Below are 27,579 nucleotides of genomic sequence, written 5' to 3' on the forward strand. Positions count from 1 at the left end.
GTATCCCTTTAATTTCTTTTTCTTGCCTAATAGCTCTGCCTAAAACTTCCAGAACTATATTGAATAGCAGTGGTGAGAGTGGGCATCCCTGTCTGGTACCAGATCTCAGCGGAAATGCTTCCAACTTTTCCCCATTCAATAGGATGTTGGCCATGGGTTTTTCATATATTGCTTTGATTGTATTGAGGAATGTTCCTTCCATACCCAGTTTGCTTAGAGTTTTCATCATGAAAGGGTGTTGTATTTTATCAAATGCTTTCTTTGTGTCTATTGAGAGAATCATATGGTTTTTCTTCTGCAGTCTGTTAATGTAGTGTATTACGTTGATTGTTTTGCGAACGTTGAACCATCCCTGCATGCCAGGGATAAATCCCTCTTGGTCTGGGTGGATGATCTTTCTGATGTGTTGTTGCATTCTATTGGCCAGAATTTTATTGGGTATTTTTGCGTCTATGTTCATCAGGGATATTGGTCTCTAATTCTCTTTCAATGCTGCATCTTTTTCCGGCTTAGGAATTAAGGTGATGCTGGCTTCATAGAAAGAGTTTTGGAGGATTCCCTCTTTTTCGATTGTTCTGAATAGTTTGAGAAGAATTGGAGTTAGTTCTTCTCTAAATGTCTGGTAGAACTCAGCAGTGAATCCATCTGGTCCTGGGCTTTTCTTTGTTGGGAGGGCCTTTATTACTGTTTCAATTTCTGTGTCAGTTATTGGTCTGTTTAGGTTTTCTGTGTCTTCTTGGCTCAATTTAGGTAGGTTGTATGTATCCGAGAATCTGTCCATTTCTGATAGATTTCCCTGTTGGTTGGCATACAAGTCCTTGTAGTAATTTCTGATGATTCTTTTTATTTCTGTGGTGTCTGTTGTTACATTTCCATTTTCATCTCTGATCCTATTGATTTGGGTTTTTTCTCTTCTTTTTTTAGTTAGTTGGGCCAATGGGGTGTCAATTTTGTTTATTTTTTCAAAAAACCAGCTCCTCGTTTGGCTGATTTTTTGTAATGTTTTTTTGGATTCAATCCTGTTGATTTCTTCTTTGATTTTAATTATTTTTCTTCTCCTACTGGGTTTGGGTTTGGTTTGCTGCAGATTTTCTAGGTCCTTGAGATGACTTGAAAGCTCATCTATTTGGTGCCTTTCCAATTTCTTGATGTAGGCACCTATTGATATAAACTTTCCTCTTAACACTGCTTTTGTTGTATCCCAGAGGTTTTGGTATGTTGTGCTTTTATCCTCATTTACTTCCAGAAAATTTTTGATTTCTCTTTTAATTTCTTCTATGACCCATTGTTCATTCAGGAGCATGTTGTTCAATCTCTGTGTTTGCACGTGCTCTAGGGATTCCCGAGTTGCTAATTTCCAATTTCATTCCTTTGTGGTCTGAGAAGCTGCATAGTATGATTCTAATTCTTTTGAATTTGCTGAGACTTGCTTTATGGCCTAGTATGTGGTCAATCCTAGAGAAGGTTCCATGTACTGCTGAGAAGAATGTAAAGTCTTTAGATGTAGGATGAAATGTTCTGTAGATATCTGTTAGATCCATTTGGGCTATAGTGTCATTTAAATCTATTGTCTCCTTGTTGATCTTCTGTCCTGTTGATCTGTCTATCTCTGAGAGTGGAGTATTGAAGTCCCCCAGAACTATTGTATTGGGGTCTAAGTCTCCCTTTAAGTCCCTTAACAAGTTTTTAAATAAGCTGGTGCCCTGTAATTAGGTGCATATACATTGATAATCATTATATCTTCCTGTTGAATGGATCCCTTAATCATTAAATAGTGCCCCTCTTTGTCTCTCCTAACAGTTTTTGTGGTAAAGTTTATGTTGTCTGATATTAAGATGGCTACGCCCGCTCTTTTTTCATTTCTGTTGGCATGGTATATATTTTTCCAGCCTTTCACTTTCAGTCTGTATGCATCATTGTTGGAAAGATGAGTTTCTTGTAAGCAGCAAAAAGATGGGTTTTGTTCCTTAACCCAATCAGCCAATCGGTGTCTTTTAACTGGACAGTTCAGGCCATTAACATTCAATGTGACTATTGAGAAGGAGTAACTTTGCCCTGTCATTTGCCAAAGATATTTTCTAATATATGGTTTGAGATTCCTGTGATCTTTTGCTGTGAAGTTTTCTTCCTTTACCTTCTTTCATATTGGTGACCGTGTTTCTGTGTTTCTGTATGTAACACATCTTTAAGCATCTTTTGCAGGGCTGGACGAGTGGCAACAAATTCTTTCAATTTCTGTTTGCTGTGAAAGGTCTTTATTTCACCTTCATTCACAAATGAGAGCTTTTCAGGATATAATATTCTGGGCTGGCAGTTTTTCTCTCTTAGTACCTGGGCTATATCTTGCCATTCTCTCCTGGCTTGTAGGTTTCTGATGAGAAGTCAGCTGTGAGTCTAATTGGAGATCCTCTGAGAGTAATCTGACGTTTCTCTCTTGCACATTTTAGGATCTTTTCTTTGTGTTTCACTGTGATGAGTTTGATTATGACGTGTCATGGTGAGGATCTCTTTTGGTCATGATTATTAGGGGTTCTATGAGCTTCCTGTACTAGGATATCTCTGTCCTTCTCCAAACCTGGGAAATTTTCTGCTAGTATCTCACTAAAAAGGCCTTCTAATCCTTTCTCCCTCTCCATGCCTTCAGGAACTCCTAGAACCCGAATGTTGGGTTTTTTAATATTATCCTGTAGATTACAGACAGTATTTTTTAGATTTCTGATTTCTTCTTCTTTTCTTTGATTTGACTGTTTCCTTTCCTGTTCTCTGTCTTCTAATTCCGATATTCTCTCTTCTGCTTCGCCCATTCTGTTTTTAAGGCTCTCTAATGTGTTTGTCATTTGATCAATTGAGTTCTTCATTTCATTATGGTTTCTTGTCACTATCACAGTTTCATGTTCTACTAGTTGTTTCATTTCATTTTGATTCCTCCTTAATACTTCATTTTCATGAGAGATTTTCTATCTTGTCCATTAAGGATTTCTGTAGTTCAAGAATTTGTTTTTGAGAACTTCTTAATGTTCTTATCAATTTTTTGAGATCCACTTCTTGCATTTCCTCTATCTCTTCATCTTCATAATCTTGCATTGGGGTGTCTTGTTCATTTGGGGGCATCATAGTGTCTTCCTTGCTCTTGTTACCTTGGTTTCTACGTTTGTTGTTTGGCATTTTGGAGATAATTTATGGTGGTTTTTTTTTTTTTTTTTGCTGTGGTTTTTTTTTTCTTGTTATACTATGCCTCTAAGTGGGCTGTCTGCTTTGATGGATCCTTAGAGGCTGTGATGCGTGTGGCCAGAGAGCTCTGCTTGATTCTTCAGGTTTAAGGCTGTGCAAAAATTGACTCACCCAGATTGTTCTCTCCCTTGCTCCCTGCTGGATCTCTCTTTCTCTCTCTCTCTCTCTCTTTTTTTTTTTGACTCAGTTGGGAGGTAATTCTGCACAGCTGAGTGGAATTCAGGGTAGTTGAAATCTGGCCTCTGTGAGTATTCGTTTGATCTACCCCTGGGACCACACAAAGAGTTTATGCAGCCCTCAATGTGTTCTCAAGTTTCGCCATAGTCCCAAAGTTACTGAGTTTGTGTACTGGTTGGCACTTTACATATGTAAAATGGCACCTGCTCTTTGTTTTGTTAGGTGAGTGGGGAGAGAGGCCTCTGCCTTTCCCCACCAATGTCTCGGGTTTCTGACGTTTTTGTCTTACTTCCCGTTCGTTCCCGCGCTGGCGAGATTCTGCGGCTCGGCTCCTGCGGCTGGGCTTCTACGCGGTGGGCTCCCTGTAGGTCCTCTGTGTCACATCCACTAGATCTGGAAGCGTTTCCTCTGCAGTTTTTTTCTTGAGTCTTTTCCTGAAGCTACAGTAATTCCACTTTCATGAAATTTTATTTTCCCAGACTATCCGTGCACATCCTCACTATCCGCCATCTTGGCTCCGCCCCCCGAGGTGATTTTCTCTCAAATAAATTTTTTAAAGGACTATAAATTGGGCAGATTGTAGGTAGGCACTCTCTAACATATGAAAATTGACTCCAAAACTCCATTAATATACTCAGTTCATGTCAACAAATACCTATTGATTGCTGCTGTGGACCAAGTACTCAGGTAATAGGTTAAATGCAAAGAAAATTAAAAAACCACACATAATCCCTGCCTTGCAGAACAAATTGATTGACAAATAATGACAATAAATATAAATAGAAATCGGTATGGTAGGGGGTAAATGAGGCAAGGAAAGTAAAAATCAGGTAGGTCTTCCTGGAAGAAGAAGAATATGCAGGGTTTTCAAGAAAGAATGGAAGTTTGCCATGATGCACTTTTTCTCAGAAACACAGGCATTGACTGGCAGCTTTGCTCTGCTGCAGCCTCCACAGTCCACTTTGTGCATTTAGCTGCATTTAGGGCCTTTAGAATGGGGATCATGATGTTCAGAAGGAGATAGCTTCCTGCAGAGAGGAACCAAGATGATATTAGAAAGGCAAAGTCTGCTTCTGGTACATTCTCAACCCCCTTTTATGTGTCTGGAAACCTCCTCTCAGGTTTTCACTAAAACCTTTGCTGCCCCCCACTATCTCCAGATGCTCCTTGTTGCCAGATCACCCCCTTCCTCCTCCTCCTCCCCCATCTTTCTTTCAGGTAATGAAAACAATCTGAACAAATGGAGTAGGTGCTCAGCATTTGTGTAGCATTAACACTTAATGTTTTGTTTGTTTGTTTGTTTGTTTGCTATTTTTCAAGCATTTCTGAAAGTACTTGACACGTTGGTAAACTGCAGTTTTATTGTGCCATAAATTTAAATCAAGTCAGCTGATACAAGTCACGCAGTGAGTAGAGCAGCTGAACACCTGTACCCACATCTTTGTGATTATCATGCCATTGCCAAAGCTACAATATTTCTGAGAATTAATGACAAAAATACTTCTTAGCGAAAATGAGTTTTCCAAAAGAAAACCAACATCTCGAGCAAGTAAATAGTTTGAAAAAGATCAAGAAAGAGATGTTTCTGAGCCAGAAATTATATATGTTGTACACTGATTTTTGGCCTAAGGGGCCAAAAGGGGGCACTTAAAATTTGCAAGTGTGGTTCAAAGCACACTCATTCCTTCAGTAATTTGATAGAACATAAGATAGACAATGACCAAGCAGCAGTCCGGGAGGCAGTAGGCTCTGTTATGAAGTAATAATTAACATGTGGGGTGGTCTAAATAAATAAACAGGTTTTGAAGTCTTACTAATCTTAAGGTATCTAACTTAAAAATCTGATAACCAGGGAAGAACAAAGACACTCTAACTTCAGAGAAGGGTGGTGTCCTATGGTTCATTCATATCACAAAGATGCATGAATAATTTTTAAAAAATATTTATTTATTTGAAAGACAATCACAGAGAGAGGAAGAGACAGAGAGAGAGAGGGAGGGAGAGGAGAGAGAGAGAGACAGAGAGAGAGGCAGAGGCAGAGACAGACACTGACTCCATCCACTGGTTCACTTCTCAAATGGCCCCAACAGCCAGGGCTGGGTCAGACTGAAGCCAGGAGTCTGTAACTCCATTTGGGTCTCTCATGTGGGTAGCAGGGGCCCAAGCACTTGGGCCATCCTCTGATGCTTTCCCTAGGCACATTAGCAGGGAGCTGGATCTGAAGTGCAGCAACCAGGATTTGAACTGGCACCAACATGGGATGCCGTTGTTGCAGTTGGCAGCTTAACCTGCTGTGCCAAAATGCTGGCCCCACATGAATGACTTTGACATCAAATACAACTCAAGTTCACTAAAGTTACAGTGCATTATTAATTTAAATCAGAAGGCAGTTATGGGCAATGTTCTAACTGAGACTTTCTTCCTCAGATACAATCAAGACCTCTGAGAATCCCAGATGGCCTCAAACTATCCTTTAAGAATTTTGTGAGTCATAGGTAAGCCAGAAGACTTAAACCAGGCAGTGACTTTAATTCTTGCTATATTTGTTTGGGGACACAGGATAGGATATGGGAAACACAGTAAGTGGGTTTTTAGAGAATGCTTGGGAAATGGGCTTATTGACTGGTTTCACTTTCTGGTTAAGACCAAAAAAACACACTTTCACCATTTTTTCTTGAACAACTTTTGAAATTATTATGGAAGCTATTCTGTTCATAAGAACTGAATAAGGAATAGGATAGATTTCCTTGATAACTCGAGCAGAACTAAATACAAATTATCCATGTCGATGACATACCTGGTTCACAAGATACAGACGATCACACATAATGTGTCCTAAATCCAGGATATCTTCTGCTAATTTTTAGCAACTGAAATTCCTCTAACTATTTATTTTGTTGTCACTTGCTAATTTCTTATCAATACAAGCATAAATAAAAAAACAACCAGTCAGAATTCTGATTTTGTTTGTCAAAGTTTTCTTTTTCTGTATTAAACCATCATACAGAGGATTTTTTTCCCACCAGAGAAACCTTTTATTTAAGGAATACAAACTGCATGCATTTCATAACTACAACTTAGGAATATTGTGATTCTTTCCACCATACCCACCCTCCCACCCATTCTCTAATCCCTCCTCTTCCTCCCTCTCCCATTCCCAGTCCCATTCTCCACTAAGGATCCATTTTTGATTAACTTTATACACAGAAGGCCAACTCTAAGTAAAGGGTTCAACAATTTTCATGAAAAAACACCCAAACAACAATGAAAACTGTTCTTCAACAATCAAGACAAGGACTGTTCAAAGTCATTGCATCCTGAAGTTAATTTCACTTTTTTTTAAGAAGCTTAATTAACTTTAAAGAAGCACCCAAGAATGATACATCTTTTGCCAGCACTGAGACATAATTATAATACAACTCTTTGAGGACAGAGGTCCTGCATGGGTAGCAAGTGCACAGTGACTCCTGTTGTTAATTTAACAATTAACACTCTTATGTATGACCTCAGTGATCACCCGAGGCTCTTGACATGAGCTGCCTAGGCTATGGAAGCCTACTGAATCCACAAACTCCATAAATATTTAGACGAGGCCATAAGCAGAGTGGAAGTTCTCTCCTCTCTTCAGAGAAAAGTACCTGCTTCATTGATGATCACTTCTTTCCACTGGGGTCTCACCCACCGAGGTCCTTCATGTAGGACATTTTTTGCCGCAGTGTCTTGGCTTTCCATTCCTGAAATGCTCTTCTGGGCTTTTCAGCCTGACAAGAATGCCTTAAAGGCTGATTCGGAGGTCAGAGTGCTATTTAAAGCAATTGTCATTCTCTGAGTCTGCTGTGTGGACTGCTTCCCATGTTGGAACATTCACTTTTTTTCAATTCTATCTATTATTACTACCAGACACTTAATCCTATGATCACTTTAACACCTTAAGTATTTTTAACACACAGCTCAAGGGGATTTGGGGGTCCCATGACAGGTTTATAAGCTGTACCCTTAGAAGTACATCTTTAGGAATGTATGCAGAATTATACAGCTTTGTAGTTAATAAATTTCATTCACTTCATAACTACAACTTTAGGAACATAGTGATTTTTCCCACCGTGCCCACCTCCCACTCATACTCCCACTCCTCTTATGTTTTTACATTTTTTAAAAACTCAAAACAGGGGCCAGCGCCGTGGCTCAACAGGCTAATCCTCCGCCTTGCGGCGCCGGCACACCGGGTTCTAGTCCGGGTAGGGGCACTGATTCTGTCCCAGTTGCCCCTCTTCCAGGCCAGCTCTCTGCTGTGGCCTGGGAGTGCAGTGGAGGATGGTCCAAGTGCTTGGGCCCTGCACCCCATGGGAGACCAGGAGAAGCACCTGGCTCCTGCCATCAGATCAGCACGGTGCGCCAGCCGCAGCGTGCTGGCCACGGCGGCCATTGGAGGGTGAACCAACGGCAAAAAGGAAGACCTTTCTCTCTGTCTCTCTCTCTCACTGTCCACTCTGCCTGTCAAAAAAATAAAATTAAATAAAATAAATAAATAAATAAATAAAGACTCAAAACAGGGACTGGCACTGTGATGCAGCAGGTTAAGCCACCACCTGTTGTTCGAAACCTGGCTGTTCCACTTCCAAACTAGCTCCCTGCTAATGTCTTGGGAAAGTGTCAGCGGAAGGCGCAAGTCCCTGGGCCCCTGCCACCCATGTGGGAGACCCAGAAGAAGCTCCTGGTTCCTGACTTTGGTCATTGCAGCTATTTAGGGAGTGAACCAGTGGATGGACGATCTCTTTGTGTCTCCTTCCCTCTCTTTCTCTCTCTCTCTCTTTCCTTCTCTCTACAACTCTGACTTTCAAATAAATAATTTTTTTAAAAAATCCTCAAAACATTGTCTCACCCTGAATAAGCCATCAGTGTAAGTCAACTTGTTATCCTGACATATGACCAACCAAAAATATTATATGTTATTAAATTTAATTTCCCCCCATATTACAGACAGCAATAATGTGGGAAAATAAATGAGTCCTTTTGGAACCTTGTGTCACAGTGGTAGAAGTTCTGATTCCTTTTATGACATTAAGGCCATTTGTTCCAGACCAATATACAAACTCAGATGCATTGAAGCCGTGTACCAGGTACTTGCCCCAGGTGGACAAGGTCATGGAGGAAATGGGTATTTGGACAATCCAGCCCCAGAACTGATAACATTTGCCTATCCTGTCTCTATACTTTCAAAGAGCTCTTCTATCAAATCATGATAAAGAATGAATTGTAATAAATATTCTTTATTTAAATGGAAGACAACTATCTCAAATTAGGGATTTCTGAACAAAAGTTTACTCTCCTATGAGAGTCTTTTGAAAAAAAAATTTATTTATATTTGAAAGGGGAGAAGAGAGAGAGAGAGAATCTTCCACCCACTGGTTCACTCCCATAAATGGCTACAACAGCTAGGGCTGGGCCAAGCTAAAGCCAGCAGCCCAGAACTCCATCTTGGTCTCATTCATGGATGGCAAGGGCCCAAGTATTTGGGCCATCTTCTATTGCTTCACAGGCACATTAGCAGGGAGCTGGATTGAAAGTGAAGCAGCTTGGTGAATAAGGCCTTTGAAATTTGTTGCCTCATTCAATTTATCTTGCAAGTTAAGTACCTTAAATAAAGTTCCAATCCCAGAATCATTAGTTGGTTTTATCTTAAACAAATAGCTCTTATCCATTGAAGACTAAGGGTCAAACACATGTTATAATCATGTCAACACCAACCAGAAGTATCATCAGATTTGTTTTTGGTTCTTTTTCATTACATTGAAGTAAAATGTACCACTTCTGTTTGAGAGTTATCTTTGATGACTGTAAAGTAAGGAATTGGTTCTGTTTATAACTTGTAAGATCTGTTCTGGTAGTTTTAAGATCTCACTGCATATATAGGCAGATGGAACTGTCCTCACTGAAATAATAGGTATTTAAAGTGACTTTGGGGCGCCAGATTCTATCCCGGTTGCCCCTCTTCCAGGCCAGCTCTCTGCTATCGCCCTGGAAGGCAGTGGAGGATGGCCCAAGTCCCTGGGCCCTGCACCCACATGGGAGACCAGGAGAAGCACCTGGCTCCTGGCTTTGGATCAGCGCGGTGTGCTGGCCGCAGCGGCCATTGGAGGGTGAACCAACAGCAAAGGAAGACCTTTCTCTCTGTCTCTCTCACTATCCACTCTGCCTGTCAAAAAAAAAAGTGACTTCAATTATAGCCTTTGAAGAAATTATGATAATGTTGAGTGGAAGGAATGAAGAGAAAAAGGAAGAGATTTAGGGAGCAAAAAGAGAGAAAAATGATGGAGAAATATTCTACATTTGTTGAATTGTAGAATAGGCAGAACTTAAATTATTCCATCCTGAAAATACCATTTGCCTGTTTGCCCAAGATGGATAATAGAAGAGGTTTTACTTTCTGTCCTTTTTTTTTTTTCAGTTTCACTGAGTCTTCCAGAGGCAACTGAATAAAATACACTGGTTGGAATGGTGCATTTTTGGTAGCAATGCAAAAATAATCCTGGAAGTAGACACCATTAAATAAGTGTAGATCCTTAGATATCTCATCAAAGTTACCAATTTGCCAGTTTTTAGAAATTACACAATTTAAACAAATATAGAAATTCTTGGGCTCATGCACGTTTTGGATGAGGGTCATCTCCATAGCCTGGATGTCAGGAGAAATAGAATGTGGTCAGGACATTTTCTCTAAAGTTGGAAGTCTAACCAAAATATTCTCAGTTTTCCTCTTTAAGGGTAGATTATTGATATGGAAGATTTTTTACTTTTTTTTTAGAAATTGGGGGGTTCTTTCCTTAATCCTTCCTATTTTTAGATCATACATGTTCTCACAGTGACTGCCACTAAGTCAAAAGGGCTTGAGAATTATTGGTCTTTGGCCCAGTCGTCTTCATTGCCACAAAGTGGCCTACTCACCAGGTTAACAGTGTTGGATTTGAGACACCATCATCTGTGTTGTAAAATGTATAAAGATGCATTCCTTCCACCAAGCCTTAGCCAATTAACATATGTGTTTTCTTGCTTTTTTCAATCAGAACGATGAGTCTTCCTCAACCCCAAACCCAGACTTTTCCCAAACCTTCCCGTGATGACATTCCAACAGGTTTGCTTTCTTTTAGAGTATCTGCTACTTGAAACATGTGATGCTGAGGGTAATAGAATGAAAAGTTTAATCCCACAGATAATTTCTAAACTTCTGAGCAAATTTCCATTCTCTATCCCTTTCTCTTTCAACTATTGCCATTTGATGGATTTGAACTGGTCCACAGTCCTCCTTTCATTCCAGCTCTTACCTGTCCTTTCCTCAGGCCTCACTCACCCTTACCCATGTCGTGTTCCTTCCCAGGTCCTCTCCATGCCATGTGGTTCTGGCCAATAATCCACCTGTTGAAGAATTTCCTTAGGGATAGGACACAAACCAGATAGAAGTCACTCTACAGGCAGTCCCGATGGTACCAACCAAAGTGAGAAGGGAAATCCCCTTAAGCAGCCTCACTGAGGCCCTACACCTTTTACCCCACAGATTCCCTAAAATACCAGCCTTCTCCCAACTCCTCAGTGATATTCTTATGTTCACTTGCTATTGACAGAGGCAAGGACAGAGCAACTTGAACTCAGACTTCGGCATTGACCTAATTCTCCGAGGTCATGTGACACACACTAACCCCGCAGCAGTGGGATCTGGTCTGGATCCTACTGTTGCTGAATAAGCTTCATATTCCCACCTGTAAAACCAGAGTTTTGTTCCTCTGAGAGCTGAACACTCAGCATAAGCATCCCACGACCTCTGACGAGCCCAGAGAAACTGCTGACCCTATACTGGCCCTCTGTGCTGCAACACCAACCCCAACAGTCCTGGGCATATACAACCTAGACATGTCCAAGCCGCAGCTCTTGGGGCGGCCACCCACCTGTGCTGGGTTCCCTGCAGACACGTTATGGATACCAAGTGGCTGCTTCATTCCAGCAAACATTACTGCCAATGATTATCTAACTTCTTCCATTGGTCACAGCAGAGATTTCTAGTATTCAACCAAACCTTCTAAGTTACCAATAACTCTTAATGAAAACTAAGAAAATGGAAAGAACCTGTCCCTACAAGTGAAAGAGATTATTTTCTGGATTCACTTATTTTGCTTTGAGCCCAGAATTTCATGACTCCCGCAGGCTCTTGATCTGGGTAAATGTTGGTGCAGATGCTAATCACTAACTTGAGCCTCCCTCCTGACACAGTGGTGGGAAGTGATACAAAGAACAGAAAGTTAGGATTAAAAAGTTCTTCTGGTCCTCAGTCCATTTGTGTCTGTAGTGTCTTCACTACACAGATGAGGCCAAACTGGATCCTAGATTGGCAGTCCGTTAGTCTCTCACTCTCATGCAGCTGGACTAAGGAGCTTGTTTCGGGGAACTTTGGGCTTTGGTTCCCACAGGCAGCCAGTGATGCCCAGTGGGAAGGTGCTATTTTGTGTAGTGATTGACTATCCTTCAAACCCTGTGTCATCTGGAAAGCTTGAATACTAACCCAATGATTTTGTAAATCAAATCATATCTGAAGAAGAATTCAGGGTGGTACAGGTTTTAAAAAGCCTTAAAATAAGTTATTTCACAGAACAGATTCCTTTTGAAATGCAGGTACTTTCTATCCCCACTGTAGCCTTTCTGTAAGTTAGTATACATCTTTTTATTTTTTTTTTTCAGAGAAAAGGACTGTACACGTGTCCCTGAAGAGTCTCTTGAGTATTGGGTCTTCCTTTTCATTTAGTACATATTACAACTCCAGATATTTTATATCTTCATTTGCAATGTAATCAGCAGTGACTCCTAATACTTTAGTTTCATTTTTGGCCTCTTCAGCAAGATTTATAGAAGCTTAACTGTCGTGGGATATAAGATGGTTCAGTGAAAAAGGAACGCTTATGTGAATTTTGAACCTGCTTTCTAAGTTTGAAGAAGTTTTTGTGGCCTGTGATTGTACTGAATTCCTTTAAGATTAAAATCTAAGTAGCTTGTCCTTTCTTCTTGTGCCTTCCAGAGAGCAATCACTACAAACTGCCCATTCTGGGCCCCAGGACAGCTGTCTTCCATGGACTTCTCTCAGATGCCTATAAAACTTTGCAGGAGATGGAACAAACTTCTTTACTCAGAAAGGAGCCAACAGGCAAGACAGTGAGGACAAGATGCTTAGAGAGCGAACGACCTCACCACGCCAGTCTCTGACACTGACACGGGTGCCTTCTCCTGATTTCCTCCATCTCCAAAAAGATGGCTCCATTTTGCTTTCTAAGGTGCGCTGGTGTTCTAATTCTTGCCACTATTTTTCATTCATTTCTCCTGAGAACAAAATGAGTTAATTGACACAACTGAAATGAAACGCGAGCATCTCTCTCATTTTATTTTGTTGAAGTTATTTTTTATCCACATTATAATCAACAACATGCTTCTGTTTCTAAGGCAAGCACTTTCTGTGAAAGTTCTTTCAAATCTTTGCTCAGGGCAGGGGCCAAAAATGGCTCTAAGCAGTCCCCCATGAATTCAGCCTATTAAGAATGAAGGAAAGAAAGGGAGGTCACCATTCTATCTTTGTCTGTCATTTCACTCGGATGGATGACAGAGGCCACTGATGCAGTAACTGCTTGCAACCCCTGAGTACAGGAACTATGTCTTGGTTTGTCCTCCTCACCCCACTTCCTTGTGCCCTGCAAATATCAGATGTGCAGGTGATCTTAGCTCAAATTCATTCCAAGTGCTTGTATTTTGAAGTGTGGTTTCATTTATGAGGATTTATGCTTCAGAATCTGTCCTGGCCCATGTGTGAGGGAGACGAAAGAAAGCTCTAGGCTACCAAATACTATGTGTATGAGCACAAGTGCTCCATGGCCTGTGGAATCCTGTGATCCTGACAAAAAGATGCTGGGCTGATATGTTGGAATTGTTGGAATTAACTCCTGTGCTGACTGCATCAGAAACAGCACCTAAATTGGTCTCAATTCCTGCACAAAAGCAAACAAACAAAACAAAATTAAAAACAAGCAATCAAAACCAGAAAAATTTACTTGGTTGTCTAGTATTCCTGTATACTATTATTCTTGGTTTCACATCAGTTAGAGTTCAAGAGCTCCAAAAATATAATTTATGAATTATGATTCCATTTCAGGTCATTGTCAAAGGGGAGACATTTTGCAGATAATAGTGTTTCTTTCACTTGAGGTACCTATACCTATGCGTTGGGACAGGGTAGGAGGACCTGCCTCATGTATAATTATATGGAGATTTTGAAATAAAATGAATATTATGTGGCTAGTAAGATGAAATATTTCCTCAATCTCATTAAGGTGGCTTTATTTCAAGTACTAGGGTGTTTCCAAAAGCTTATAAAAAAGAATAATATTGTGGCACAGCAGGTAGTCACCACCTGCAACACTGGCATCCCTTATGGGCGCCAGTTTGAATCCCAGCTGCACCACTTCCAATTCAACTCCCTGCTAATGGCCTGGGAAAAGCAGCAGAAAATGTCCCAAGTGCTCACGCCCTTGCCACCCACCTGAGAGACTGGAAGAAGCTCCTGGCTTCAGCCTGGCTCAGTCCTGACCATTGTAGCCATCTGGGAAGTGAACCAGTGGATGGAAGACTCTCTCTCCCTCTCCCTCTCCCTCTCCCTCTCCCTCTCCCTCTCCCTCTCCCTCTCCTTCTCCCTCTCCCTCTCCCTCTCCCTTTCTTTCTCTCTGTAACTCTTTCAAATAAATAAGAATAACTCCCTGGTGTTTGCTAGTATGGTAGAAAAGGATGAGCTGTATCAATGTCTCTTAAACATTTAGTTTTCGGAAGAATTTTATATTATTAAGAAACCAAAAAAAAAAAAAAACTTTTCAAAATGTGGGCTATAGCTCTTTTTAAAACTTTTTAATAAACACTTTATTTCAAAACAGCTTTAAGTTTGCAAAACAAAAATTGTGGAGTACAAAGAGTTCACATATACCCCACACCCAGCTCCCCTTGCAATTAACATCATACATCAGTATGATATATTTGTCACAGCTAACAAACCAAACAGAGCTGCTCCTATTTATTTTATCCAAACTCCCTCCATTCTCCCCACCCCACAGCCTCTGGTAATCACCTGGACCTACCACGGCCTTAGCACACTAATGAGACTCCAACAGCAGCTTTGTTGAATAGCTGTTCCACTTTCTCTTGGTTTTATTCATACAGCCAGATCCAGAAGAGTGTAGCACTGAGGATGGAATTACCTAACTTGAGAAATGCATCCCTACCATACTTCTGTTTTTTTTTTTAATTTTTTGACAGGTGGACAGAGAGAGAGAGAGACAGAGAGAAAGGTCTTCCTTTTTGCCGTTGGTTCACCCTCCAATGGCCGCTGCGGCCGGCGCACCGCGCTGATCCAAAGCCAGGAGCCAGGTGCTTCTCCTGGTCTCCCATGTGGGTGCAGGGCCCAAGCACTTGGGCCATCCTTCCCTGCCTTCCCAGGCCACAGCAGAGAGCTGGCCTGGAAGAGGGGCAACTGGGACAGAATCAGTGCCCCTACCCGGACTAGAACCCGGTGTGCCGGCGCCGCAAGGCGGAGGATTAGCCTGTTGAGCCATGGCGCCAGCCCCTACCATACTTCTTTATGTGAGTAATCCAAAGCCACCATTTCAGTTTAAATTTGCAAAGAGGACTATATATATCCTGCCTGATTTTTCTTCACCTGTAGTAATGTTTAAAATGAACCTCTCATTCTCACCACCTGGACACCTCTTTGTAGTGTGAGAGCAAACGTTGACTGTATCATTCATCCTGGCCCAGTCTTTACTGGGATGGATGCTTAGAGTAATAATTTGGACTTTTCAGTTATTTTACCTGCTGTGTGTTCCTAAATATCATGCAAGAATCACCCATAAATGGGCTGAAGCAGTTTCTTCACTATGAAAATCTAATCATAATGTTTTTCCTATCAGAAACATTTACAGTTCAAATCAATTTTGAAAAATGAGCAATCTTGAGTAGTTTTTTTGTTTGTTTGTTTGTTTCAAGGCAAAAGTTTGATTTTGCTGGCTTTTTTTTTATTGAATGTCCACAGACGTGAGTCAGACATATTGCTACTCTCATTTTCTTTCAATCCAACAAGGAACTTAAAATCCAATCAATCTGCACAATTCCTTTACTGTCAGAACTGCAGAGAAATTCTCTGTTCAGGAAAATCCATACCATAGCTTAAAAAGCCAACAAGCAAACAAAAATTAAGTATTTAAGACAAGGTCATTGTTACAGACAGTTGCCAGTTTAACCCTTGAAGATCCTACAGACTTCTATTTTCATGTGCTTTGCTCAGGATCACTCATATTTTCCCTCATGCTTGACTTTCAGAGCTCACAGGTGGCCTCTTAGGGATCTGCTGGCTCCCGGACCAAGTGGTGTTACACATTAATATTGCCCATCATCCTGAATATGTCTAACAACCACTTAACTCCTAGAACCTAAGTGTAACAAGAACTGCCTTGCTTCATCTTAAGAAAGAGTCTATTGAGAACATCTTGTTTGAATGTAGCCTTACTCAGGTTGAGGGAGGTCTTAGAGATAAGGAGAGTATAACCCAACAGAGCGCAAAGATTTCCAAGAAGAGAAAGCGCATGGACATTGTTTCTGTTAATAAATCTGTAATTGAAATTCTTAAGCTTCAAGACTAAATTAGAAAAAAATTTTGAAATAGAGAAAAATTTAAATACTCTCTAGGGAAAATTGGGACAATCAATTGCTTCAACCATGTCCCACTCAAAACCTTCTTACTTTGGCACTTTATTGAATATCATCCCTGTTTCTTTTTTTTTTTCTTTATATATATATATATATATATTAAAAATTTTTTATTTGTTTATTTGAGAGGTAGAGTTACAGACAGTGAGAGGGAGAGACAGAAAGGTCTTCCTTCTGTTGGTTCACACCCCAAATGGCCACTGTGGCTGGCTCACTGCGCCGATCCGAAGCCAGGATCCAGGTGCTTCCTTCTGGTCTCCCATGCGGGTGCAGGGCCCAAACACTTGTGCCATCCTTCACTGCCTTCCCGGGCCACAGCAGAGAGCTGGACTGGAAGAGGAGCAGCAGGGACTAGAACCCAGCACCCATATGGGATTCTGGTGCCGCAGGCAGACGATTAGCCAAGTGAGCCACGGCACCGGCCCATCATCCCTGTTTCATACATGTAATTCTTTACTCTGTGAATAGTATAATTAATAGACACAAGAACAATATGTCATGCTGACTCCATATCCCTGCAGGAACTATCCGGAGATATTCAGAATGAAGAAAAGGCCATTGCTAGGCTTTCCAAGCAATATTAAGAAATATACAAACTGAGATCATTGAATCTGGGGCTATGAAGCTACAAAGGGTATAGGACCCTGTCTTCGAGGAACTTATAATTTCAATGTAGAATCACACACACAACATGAAGAACACATGTACAAGCCAGTGTGTGAGTCACAAGAGTTACAAAGTGAACACCCAATGATTACAGCAATAATGCTCCCCATATCACCAACAGTCCAGCTCTCTGGAAAAGAACAAAGAGGCAATTGTGTGACATTGTTGGGAGTTGGTCAGTGGGGAAACACCCATATTCACCCACAGAGGATGTAGCCTCTGATTCTGTGCAGAGTATTTGGCAAGACATTTAACTGCCCAGCCATTGCAGTGTAGAATAGGGAAACTGCACAGGCAGATGATCTGTTTCATATTCCTGAATCTCTTGAGATTTTCAACTCAATCTCCTGTGGTAAGGGGGTCATACTTCAGATATCATACCCCAGATTCAAGGAACTCATAACTTCCTGGATCCTCACATTGAGAAAAATGCTTAAAGAGTCAGAGTAGGGGCAGGTATTTGGCACAGCAGTTAAGATGTTGCTTGGGATGCCCACATCCCATATGGGAGTGCTTGAATTCAAGTCCAGGATCCATTGTCAAGTGCAGCTTCCTGCCAGGGCACACCCTGGAAGGTAGCAGGTGATGGCTCAAGTAGTTAGGTCCCTGTCACCCACATGGGAGACTCAGAATGTTTTCCTCACTCTCAGCTTTTCCCTGGCCCAGTCCTGGGTGTTGTGGGCATTTGGGGAGCAAACTAGCAGTTAGGCACTATCTCTCCTCCCACAACCTTGCAAATGCATAAAATAGATAAACAATATGTGCATTAAAAACTCAAAAAGAGATATTGGTAATACTTGTTGGCCCTCAAGAATGGGAATGAGAAGCTAGAGGGCAGAAATTGGTGGCAGGGGGAGGGGACAGCTTACAGATGGTGTCTTTATTTGTCCTTTTTGAATGTTGACCCATGTGAATATTTACTGACTCAAACAAAGAACAAGATGAAACAAGCAACCTTTTTAAAGTTCCCAGGGTTTAATCTAGTTTTGGAATTGGAAACTTGATAAACTACCCACAGAGTTGTTTGTCTTCCTGACACTTGAACAACATAGTCTTTGAATACTACAAGGTCCAGGCAAATGTCCAGTTCAAAGAATAAATTGTATCTCTGGTTCTTGGAATCTTTGTCACTGAAAGGTTAGAAGTGGCAAATAGATACAGACATTTCATGCTTATGTAGCATTTTAAACTTTAAAATCCCCCCATTTGGCCGATGCTGTGAGTAGGTTAATCCTCCACCTACAGTGCTTGCATCCCTTGTGGGTGCTAGTTCTAGCCCCGACTGCTCCTCTTTCGATCCAGCTCTCTGCTATGGTCTGGAAAAGCAGTAGAAGATGGCCCAGGCATTTGGGCCCCTATACCCACTTGGAAAAACTGGAAGAAGCTCCTGGCTCCTGGCTTCAGATCGGCCCAGCTCCAGCTGTTGTAGCCATTTGGGGAGTGAACCAGCGGTTGGAAGACCTTTCTCTCTGTCTCTCCTTCTCATTGTCTATAGCTCTACCTCTCAAATAAATAAAGTCTTTAAAAAAATTTGCCATTTATATCAAAGAACACTTATATTTTATTGTGAAGACACAAAAACACGGAGAAGCAGGAAAAAATAGCACACCAAGAATACCCATGTATCCTCTCACTAGAATCTACAATTGTCAATATTTTGCCTCATTTGTCTTCAGCACAGCACCATTATCTCACCTAACAGAAAAGTAAATATTTCTTGATTGTTTTATCTCCACTCAGTTCACGTTCATGTTCCCCAACTTGATGCCAACATGACCATTTTGGTTGACTTGTTCAAACCCAAATCAAATCGAGGATAACACATTGCATTTAATCTAGAATTTTGTTCCAGCTTCTTCCTGTCTGGTGACATTGACGTGTTGAAGAGATCAAGAAAATTGCTCTGCAGAATTCCAAAGACCTCTTTTAATACCACCCCTCTTCATGTTGTTAATTGCAAATGCTTAAAATGCTTTCAAATAAGGGCCATATACGAACTAGTTTTCTTTTTAGATTACAAATCCTCATGTAACTGCCAACTAACCAGATAAGCAAGAGGCAATGCTCTTACCAAATTGAGTTGATACAATCTCAAGAATGAACACAGAATTCTGATATTTTTTAATTGTGTAACTTTGGTCAAGTTGCTTAACCTTTATGGGCCTTGGTTTCCTGTGCTCTGTAAAGAGAACAAAAGTATCTGTCTCAACATGAAGATTATTAAAATGAATGCTTCAATAAGCAATTAAAGTTTCCATTTATAATCTCTGGGCAGAGGAGCAAACATGTTTTCATTTAACACTTGAACTTCTTAAACTAGCATTTATCAAATCCGTGTATATGCTGGTAAAGAGAACGATTAGATGGGCATTTTACTACATTTCTTATTACATGTCCAACACAGTGATGCCTTCACACTTCATCCTTATGCTGTGCAAAATAGGTGTCATTATCCCTGGAATATGGATGAGGAAATGAGACCTCATAAAGGTTCAATAACTTTCACAGGTTCACTACACATTGGGAATTGAACTTCAGTGTTTTTGAATACACAGTTGGAGTTCCGGCCACTACCCTCTCTTCCTCTCTGATTTGACTCATACTCACTTCTTTGTCAACAAGAGTACAACATCCAGGATTTCATATCAATCAACCAACCTTGCTGGAGTTAAGTTCAAAGTAGCCATTCCCTCCCTCTTCCACTTTCTGAGCAATAAAACTGGCTACAAATGGAACAAGACCAAGCTTCATCTTGCTAGATTTTCCCAAGGTAGGAAATATACATGCATGCTGCAGGCAAAGGCTTCTGTTCTCTCAGCCTGTTAGACATTCAGGTTTACTGGAATGTGTCATGTCTCTGGAATGAGAGGGCAGGGCGGCACCAGGGGGAGCTGGATTCTGGTATGATACTTGCCCACCAGGTCCAACAAGGCCTAGGTGGAGGGAGTTAAGGGTAGGAAGGCAGAGTAGGCCTGAGGCCTGAGAGCAAGGCAAAGTCAGAGGACACAGGCTGTACCAGTCAGCCCTGGAGTTGTGTTTAGCAATTGGAGTCCAAATTGGAGGGATTTAGCAGTAGGGAGAGAGCTGGTGGTATTTGTGTTATGTATGTGTATGTGTGTTGTGTGTATGTGTGTTGTGTGTATGTATGTTGTGTGCATGTGTGTGTTGTATGAGTGTGTTGTGTGTATGTGTGTGTTGTGTGTATTGAATGTATGAGTGTGTTGTGTTGTGTGTATTGCATATTGTGTGTATGAGTGTGTTGTGTGTATCTGTGATGTGGTGTCTGTGGTGTGTATGTGTGTATGTGTGTGTGATATGTGTATGTGCTGTGTGTTTTGTGTGTATCTGTGATGTGTGTGTGTTGTGTATGTGTGTATGTGTGTGTGATATGTGTATGTGCTGTGTGTTGTGTGTATGTGTGTATGTGTGTGATATGTGTATGTGCTGTGTGTTGTATGTGTGTGTTGTGTGTGTGTATGTGGTATGTGTGCATGTGTTGTATGTGTATGTATGTTGTGTTTTTGTGTGTAGTGTGCTTATGTGTGTATATGTGTGTTGTGTGTATTGGTATGTGTATGCATATTGTATGTATGTGTACATGTGTGTTTGTATGTTGTATGTGTTCTGTGTACACGTGTGTGGTATGTTTACGTGTTGTGTATTTATGTGTGTGTTGTGTGTATGTGTATGTGTTTGCATGTGTTTATGTGTGTGGTGTGTGTATGTGTGTGTTCTATGTGTATGTGTTGTCTGTATTTGTATATGTGTGTGTTGTGTGTATATGCATGTATGTGGTATACACATGTGTGTTTGTATATGTGTGTATCTTGTGTGTATGTGTGTTGTGTGTATATGTGTGTGTTTGTATGTGTGTATGTTTATGTGTTGTGTGTGTGTGTATGGGGTACTTAGAAACGTCAAGGGCAGGAGTTCCTCATATTGGAGTCTGGCTCCCTGTAATACAGTCCAGCCACGATAGGTTCAAGAGTCTGGATTCTGCCTGAGGAAGGGAGTTGGCCAAAGCAAAACCGGGAGGTCCAGGGATTCTCAATGCAATCATATGATCTCTGAGGGTATGAAGGATAGTCACACAGTTAGGAATTGCATTCAGTATTGAAATCTTCTACACGTACATACACATATATTTAAAACAATTTCTGTTCATTATACAAAACAAAAGTAAATCAACAAAATCTTTATGGCTAGTGAGAATATGCAGAAGATGGACTCTAACTAAAAGCCATCGGTTATCTTTGGCGTATTAATAATTTTTAAGTGAGTTGTGAGGTTTCTTTGTGAAACAAAGAGAGCATCTTCTTTAGCAGTGAGAACCCCTTGGAGAGCCGAAGGGACACACCTTGCTGCCACCAAAGACAAAGGGTGAGCCCTGTATTTCTCTGCGTTTTACTTCAATAAATGTTCTCTGAGAACCTAGTAAGCAACGGGCTGTGTGTTGGGTGCTGTGACCACAACAGTGAATGTAACTATTTCCCGCCTTTGAGAAACTGGTGTCCTAACTGGGCAGTTAACATCCTAACAGTACAGTGTCAGAAGTCTGCACAGAGGTCTGCACAGGGCACTAGCACAGGTCTCTGGTCTGAGCTCTGGGAGTACAGGAAAGCAGAGATGGTTTCCAGGAGACCAGAATGAATTTTATATAAATAGCAGTTTTTACTGGCTATAAGCTTGAGCTCTGTATTCAATGCTAGCTCAGTTCCCATCCACATGGCAAGTAATTTGCTTCTCTAGCCCCTAGTTCTTTCATCTATAACATCAAGCACCTATTTCATGGGTTGCTGTGTGGATTAAATGACATGATTATGTAAAATAGCACATAGCTCTCAATTATATAAATTATTAATTCATTTAAAATGAAATACCTGCTAAATCTGAAGTTATATTTGGGAAGCCCTTTTTTTTTTAAAGATTGTATTTATTTGACAGGTAGAGTTACAAACAGAGAGAGAGAGACAGAGAGAAAGGTCTTCCTTCCGTTGGTTCACTTTCCAGATGGCCACAACGGCCAGAGCTGCGCCAATCCAAAGCCAGGAGCCAGGTGCTTCCTCCTGGTCTCCCATGCGGGTACAGGGGCCCAAGCACTTGGGCCATCCTCTACTGCTACCCCAGGCCACAGCAGAGAGCTGGACTGGAAGAGGAGCAACCAAGACTAGAACCAGCACCCATATGGGATGCCGGTGCTGCAGGCGGAGGATTAACCTTGTGCACCAGGGCGCCATCCCCAGGGGAGGCTCTTAATTAGAGTGTTTCTATGGCTAAAAATTTACTTCCTTAAGGTTTTTGATCTTTTCACTTGTAGATTTTACACAAGAACCAACCAGGAATGAAAAATAAGTTAGAAATTGATTTTAAAAGGGAGTCATGCTGGGGCTGGCATTGTGTGGTAGTGGGTTAAGCCACCGCCTGTGACAACACATCCCATGGGCACAGGTTTGAGTATCTGTATGCTGTTCAACTTCCAGTCCAGCTCTCTGCTAATGCTCCTGGGAAGGTAGCAGATGAGAAACCCAGATGAAGCTCCTGGCTCCTGGCTTCGGCCTGGTCCAATCATGTCTGTTGTGGCCATTTGGAAAGTGAACCAACAAATAGAAGATTTCTCTCTCTCTCTTTCTCCCTCTCCACCTGTAACTCTGCCTTTCAAATAAATAAACAAAATCTTTAAATAAATAAATAAATAAATAAATGGAGTCATGGAGCGGCAGTGCTCTCAGTGGGTTAAGCTGCTGCTTGTGATGCTGCCATCCCATATCATAGTACTGGCTCAAGGGTTGCATCTGCTCCACTTCCCATCCAGCTCCATGCTAATGCACCTGGGAAAGCAGCAGAGGATGACCCAAGTGCTTGGGTCCCTTTCACCCACATGGGAGACCTGGTTAGAGTTATTGGCTACTGGCTTCAGCCTGGCCCAACCCTAGGTGTTGTGACCATTTGGAGAGTGAACCAGTGGCTCAGAGATCTTTCTCTCTCTGTGTGTGTGTAACTTCCTTTCAAATAAATCTTAAAAAAAAAAAAAGAGTTCATGGTTAATAAGAAAGTGTTTCAGTCAGGCCCATAATTTACTTTCAATATTTGAGTTGCTAATGTATACTAAGTACTATGCTTTTCAGATCTTACAAAAGATGATTGATACATAGTACCTTTCCATAGGAATTCACAATCTAATGAGAGAGATAATGGACATTAGAACATCACATGATAAGTGTGGTAACAGAGGTATGTGTGGCGCCCTCTCAAGTAATGACTAACACTGACTTCACATCTAGAAGGCTTCATCACGGGGGTAACTTACTAATTAGGTCTTGAATAAGAGTTTCCTGAGCAGGTACCAGCAGGATGGGAGAATTCTAGGAAGAAGAAATTGCTTGTGTAAAGACCCAAAGCACTGATCAAAAATGATGCATTCAAAGCAAACAGCATAGAAGGGTTATATGAGATGAGCAGGGCCTCAGGTAGAAAAGGGGCTCATTCCATTATGACATGGTAAGCTTCACTGTGTGACACTGACTCTATAAGCCAGAGAGAACTGTAGCCAGGTTCAGAACCAGTCTGAGAAATAACAGTAGCTGGAAGCTGAGTAGAAGGAGGAGAGACCAGACAGAAAGAGATCATTCAGGCTTTTATAGTAATCCAGGTGCGGTTGATACTCTTGCTTATTTCCAACTACATATATGGTCTGGCCCTGTGCACAGAAATCTAGACGGGAGATTCACTTAGGAGTCATCAGTTTAAAGGTGCTGTTCTCAGCACTGAGAAACTGCAAGGAAATGGTATTATGTGAGAAGAGAGAGGTCCAACTGAGCAGACCTGGAGAATACCAACAAATAAAGGACAAGATAAGTAGAAGGCAGCAAGTTAAACTAAGAAGAAGCCAGAAGGCAGTGTCCCTGAAACCAAGTCAGAGACAGTATTAGAAAAAAGAAAGTTATCAATGATGCCAAATGCTACAGGGAATCCAAATAGGAGATGAGTGAGAAGTCACCAACTGCCATAATTAAAAAGTTTGGGGGGGGGGTGTTGAAGAAGTAGGGGCTCAAACCGGATTGCAGTGAGTTGGAGAAAGAAGTTTGTTGGTGAGGAGGAGCGATGCAGATGAACAGATGCCTTTGACGTGGGAGAGACAAGGGCCTATCTGAAGCCCAGCCTACAGACATGGATAATCTCTACTACTTTGTTTCTGCCTGTGAGTTGCTTTTTAGTTGAGAAGTGTCGTAAAGTATTCTTTATGGCTTAAGAATCTTAATGATAGCCTTTTAAACACGTATGTTAGGGCTTCCCGCAGCCCCCTTCTCAGTCCACATTGGCTCTTCTCCCTGCTCTCCACACACACTCCCCACAGGAGGAGGGAGGCAAAGCCCTTCTCCAGCTTGAAGCAAGGCTATGAGATCCTCCCCTCCACCTGTTCCAGTGCTCCACACAGCAGCTCCCCTCCTTCCTGACCCACTTGGCATCACCTCAGCCTTGGCTCTCACTTGTAGTATCTCTAGAGCCTTGCACTGTTGACTCTGGGCCTGGTAACGGGACCTCCTTGGCACTGCAAACTCAGGCCCAAGGCACCATATCCTCTACCCACAGGACCTGCTGTCCATTCATTCACCATTGCACATCTCTTAGGCCCCTCCTGGGAAGCAGGTCTGTTACTATAGGCACTGAGAGACAGTGATGAAAGAAGAAACTGAAGTTCCTGCCTTGAATGGAATTGAGGAGACAACAAATAAAGAAATGTGGGTAACAACTCCTGAGCCCCAGAGCCCTCTCTGCCTCCTTTAGCGGGAACACAAGAAACCACACACATTGAACCTTGGTTATACTTTGCAAGCTCTTAGAGCCTTTCATGTGCTACCTTAAAGTACGAGGTCTTGTTATTGTCCTAGCTCTTCCACAGACACTAAAACTCCAAATGGCCCTGTAGTCAATAAGAATTGGCAGATACATCAGTCAGATATGTTACCCTTACTCTTTTTTGATTGACAGCAGATGCAGAATTGGGCTTTTTGTTCATCTCCCTTTCCCCTTTCAATGAGTTTTCTCTCCTCCTGTGGCATGCCCATGTTGCATTCCAGCCCCAGAGTGCTGTGCTTCCCAAATACTTACCACATATTTCCCAAACTAAGAGGCTATGAATGAAAAGTTGTGCCATTATTTTATCTACTAACTAGAAAACATGACCAGGATGAGAATTTTTTTTAAAGCTTTTATTTAATGAATATAAATTTCCAAAGTACAGCTTATGGATTACAATGGCTTCCCCCTCCCATAACTTCCTTCCCACCCGTAACCCTCCCCTTTCTCGCTCCCTCTCCCCTTCCATTCACATCAAGATTCATTTTCAATTCTCTTTATATACAGAAGATTAGTTTAGTATATATTAAGTAAAGATTTCAACAGTTTGCACCCACATAGCAACACAAAGTGGAAAATACTGTTGGAGTACTAGTTATAGCATTAAATCACAATGTATAGCACATTAAAGACAGAGATCCTACATGATATTTTTTTAAAAATTGATTAATTTTCTATGCAATTTCCAATTTAACACCAGTTTTTTTTTTCATTTTCAATTATCTTTATATACAGAAGATGGATTCAGTATATACTAAATAAAGATTTCATCAGTTTGCACCCACACAGAAACACAAAGTGTAAAAATACTGTTTCAGTACTAGTTATAGCATTACTTCACATTGGACAACCCATTAAGGACAGATCCCACATGGGATGTAAGTACACAGTGACTCCTGTTGTTGACTTAACAATTTGGCACTCTTGTTTATGGCGTCAGTAATCTCCCTAGGCTCTAGTTATGAGTTGCCGAGGCTATGGAAGCCCTAAGGGTTCGCCGACTTCGATCTTATTCTGACAGGGTCATAGTCCAAGTGGAAGTTCTCTCCTCCCTTCAGAGAAAGGTACCCAGGATGAGAAATTTAACAGGAGAACTCTACAGAAAGTTAAGGCACCAAAACACCTTAACAAAACACTAAAACACCCTAAACCTCAGAGAAAGCAAAAAATAAACTCACCACACAGCGGGGGAAAAAGAACTGGCATGGATGGCTCAGTGTTGGCATAAGTGGAAATTCAGCTGGGGATTATAGCTGCAAGCTGGCGTTCATATAGACAGTCTGTGTTCATGCAGTTTGTGAGGTCCAAATATCCTCAATGTGAGAATTTAATTTTTTTTGACAGGCAGAGTGGACAGTGAAAGAGAGAGACAGAGAAAAAGGTCTTCCTTTTTCAGTTGGTTCACCCCCCCCCCCCCCAAGTGGCTGCTACGGCCAGCGCCCTGCAGCCGGCGTGCTGCGCTGATCCGAAGCCAGGAGCCAGGTGCTTCTCCTGCTCTCCCATGGGGTGCAGGGCCCAAGGACCTGGACCATCCTCCACTGCACTCCCAGGCCACAGCAGAGAGCTAGACTGGAAGAGGAGCAACTGGGACAGAATCCGGCACCCCAACCAGGACTAGAACCAGGGGTGCCGGCGCCACAGGCGGAGGATTAGCCAAGTGAGCTGCAGCGCCGGCCGAGAATTTAATTTGAAATGGCCTCGGGCTGACTGGCAGAAGCAGAAGTAAATCCTCAGAACCGAGGTTCACACTGCCCAAATGACGGCCCACCTACTCTAATTGTAACTAAAACTAGTCATTTCTAGATACAAAAGATGCCAGCCAGCTGGTAGACTTCTTTTGGAGAGATTTGTCCTGTAGAGTCTCTCCTGGGGGTTTAAATTCTGAGGATGATACCTGTCCATTGTGACTACTCCAAAGTTACAGATGGAGCAATTAAGCCTTAAGTAGAAAATGATCCATGATTCTGGGATAGTTATCTGGTGCATCATTTGCCTTGGAAGATCAGAATTTCTGTGTCCAGCATCTTAGGGCTGCCCTTCCTGGATAGCAGCTCTCACTAAATACAATGCTAGGGGTTCAAGCTGCTGGAGTTATGAGTCCTTTTTGAAAGTCACATTTATTAATTTTTAAATGAAATACACTTCTATATGTTTCTCATGTACTACCTAATGTTTTGATAGTGGAATGGCTGAATGTAGTTAATTAACAAATAATTACCATACTTAGTCATCATTTTGTGGTGAGAACACTTAATATCTACTCTCAGCATTTTCAAAGGATATATTGTCACTAACTATAGTCACCATTCTGTACCATAGATCTCTTGGAGTTATTCCTTCTGTATAACTGTAATTATATGTGTGTATCCTTTAACTAGCATCTGAAACCCTCCCTCCCCACAAGTCACCCCACCCTGTCCTAATCACCAGTCTACATTTTACTTCAATGAGATCAACTTTGTTTTTATGGCACAAATAAGTGCTTTTATTTTTTTAACTTAATTTTATTTATTATTTTTGGGATAGCATATTTTTAACTGATGTTATAGTCAAAGGCTTAAATAAATAAAGAGGAATAAAAATTAAATAAAGAATTCAGCAAATAAAAAGTAAAAAGACTATATAGTTCAAAAGGAAGATAGACAAGGGCAAAAAACAGTAATCAAATGAAAAGATGTTTAATTTCATTCATGTACAGTAAATTTTAAAATAGTCACAGATCAATAATACTATAATGGTATATATTTCTTAGCAATTTATTTGACAAAACACTATATTTGCCAAAAAACTGATATACTTAAGTGTTTCTTTTTTGTTTCTGATTTTTAAACATCTTAGTTTACACATTTATGGGAGAGCATTTAGTTT

General features: G+C 41.3%; 1 protein-coding gene across 1 annotated transcript in view; it reads left to right on the forward strand.

The window, feature by feature from the left end:
* Positions 1-12,775, forward strand: part of C5H1orf105 (chromosome 5 C1orf105 homolog) — a 32,766-nt gene extending 19,991 nt beyond the window's left edge. Inside the window, exons 7-9 of the mRNA XM_062190200.1 lie at positions 5,836-5,903; positions 10,473-10,540; positions 12,470-12,775. Of these exons, the coding sequence (XP_062046184.1) occupies positions 5,836-5,903; positions 10,473-10,540; positions 12,470-12,654 (321 nt within the window). The 3' untranslated portion in view covers positions 12,655-12,775. The remainder of the gene's footprint in view (positions 1-5,835; positions 5,904-10,472; positions 10,541-12,469) is intronic.
* Positions 12,776-27,579: the final 14,804 nt, after the last annotated feature.

Source organism: Lepus europaeus, chromosome 5 (assembly GCF_033115175.1).
Source record: "Lepus europaeus isolate LE1 chromosome 5, mLepTim1.pri, whole genome shotgun sequence".
NCBI lineage: Eukaryota > Metazoa > Chordata > Mammalia > Lagomorpha > Leporidae > Lepus > Lepus europaeus.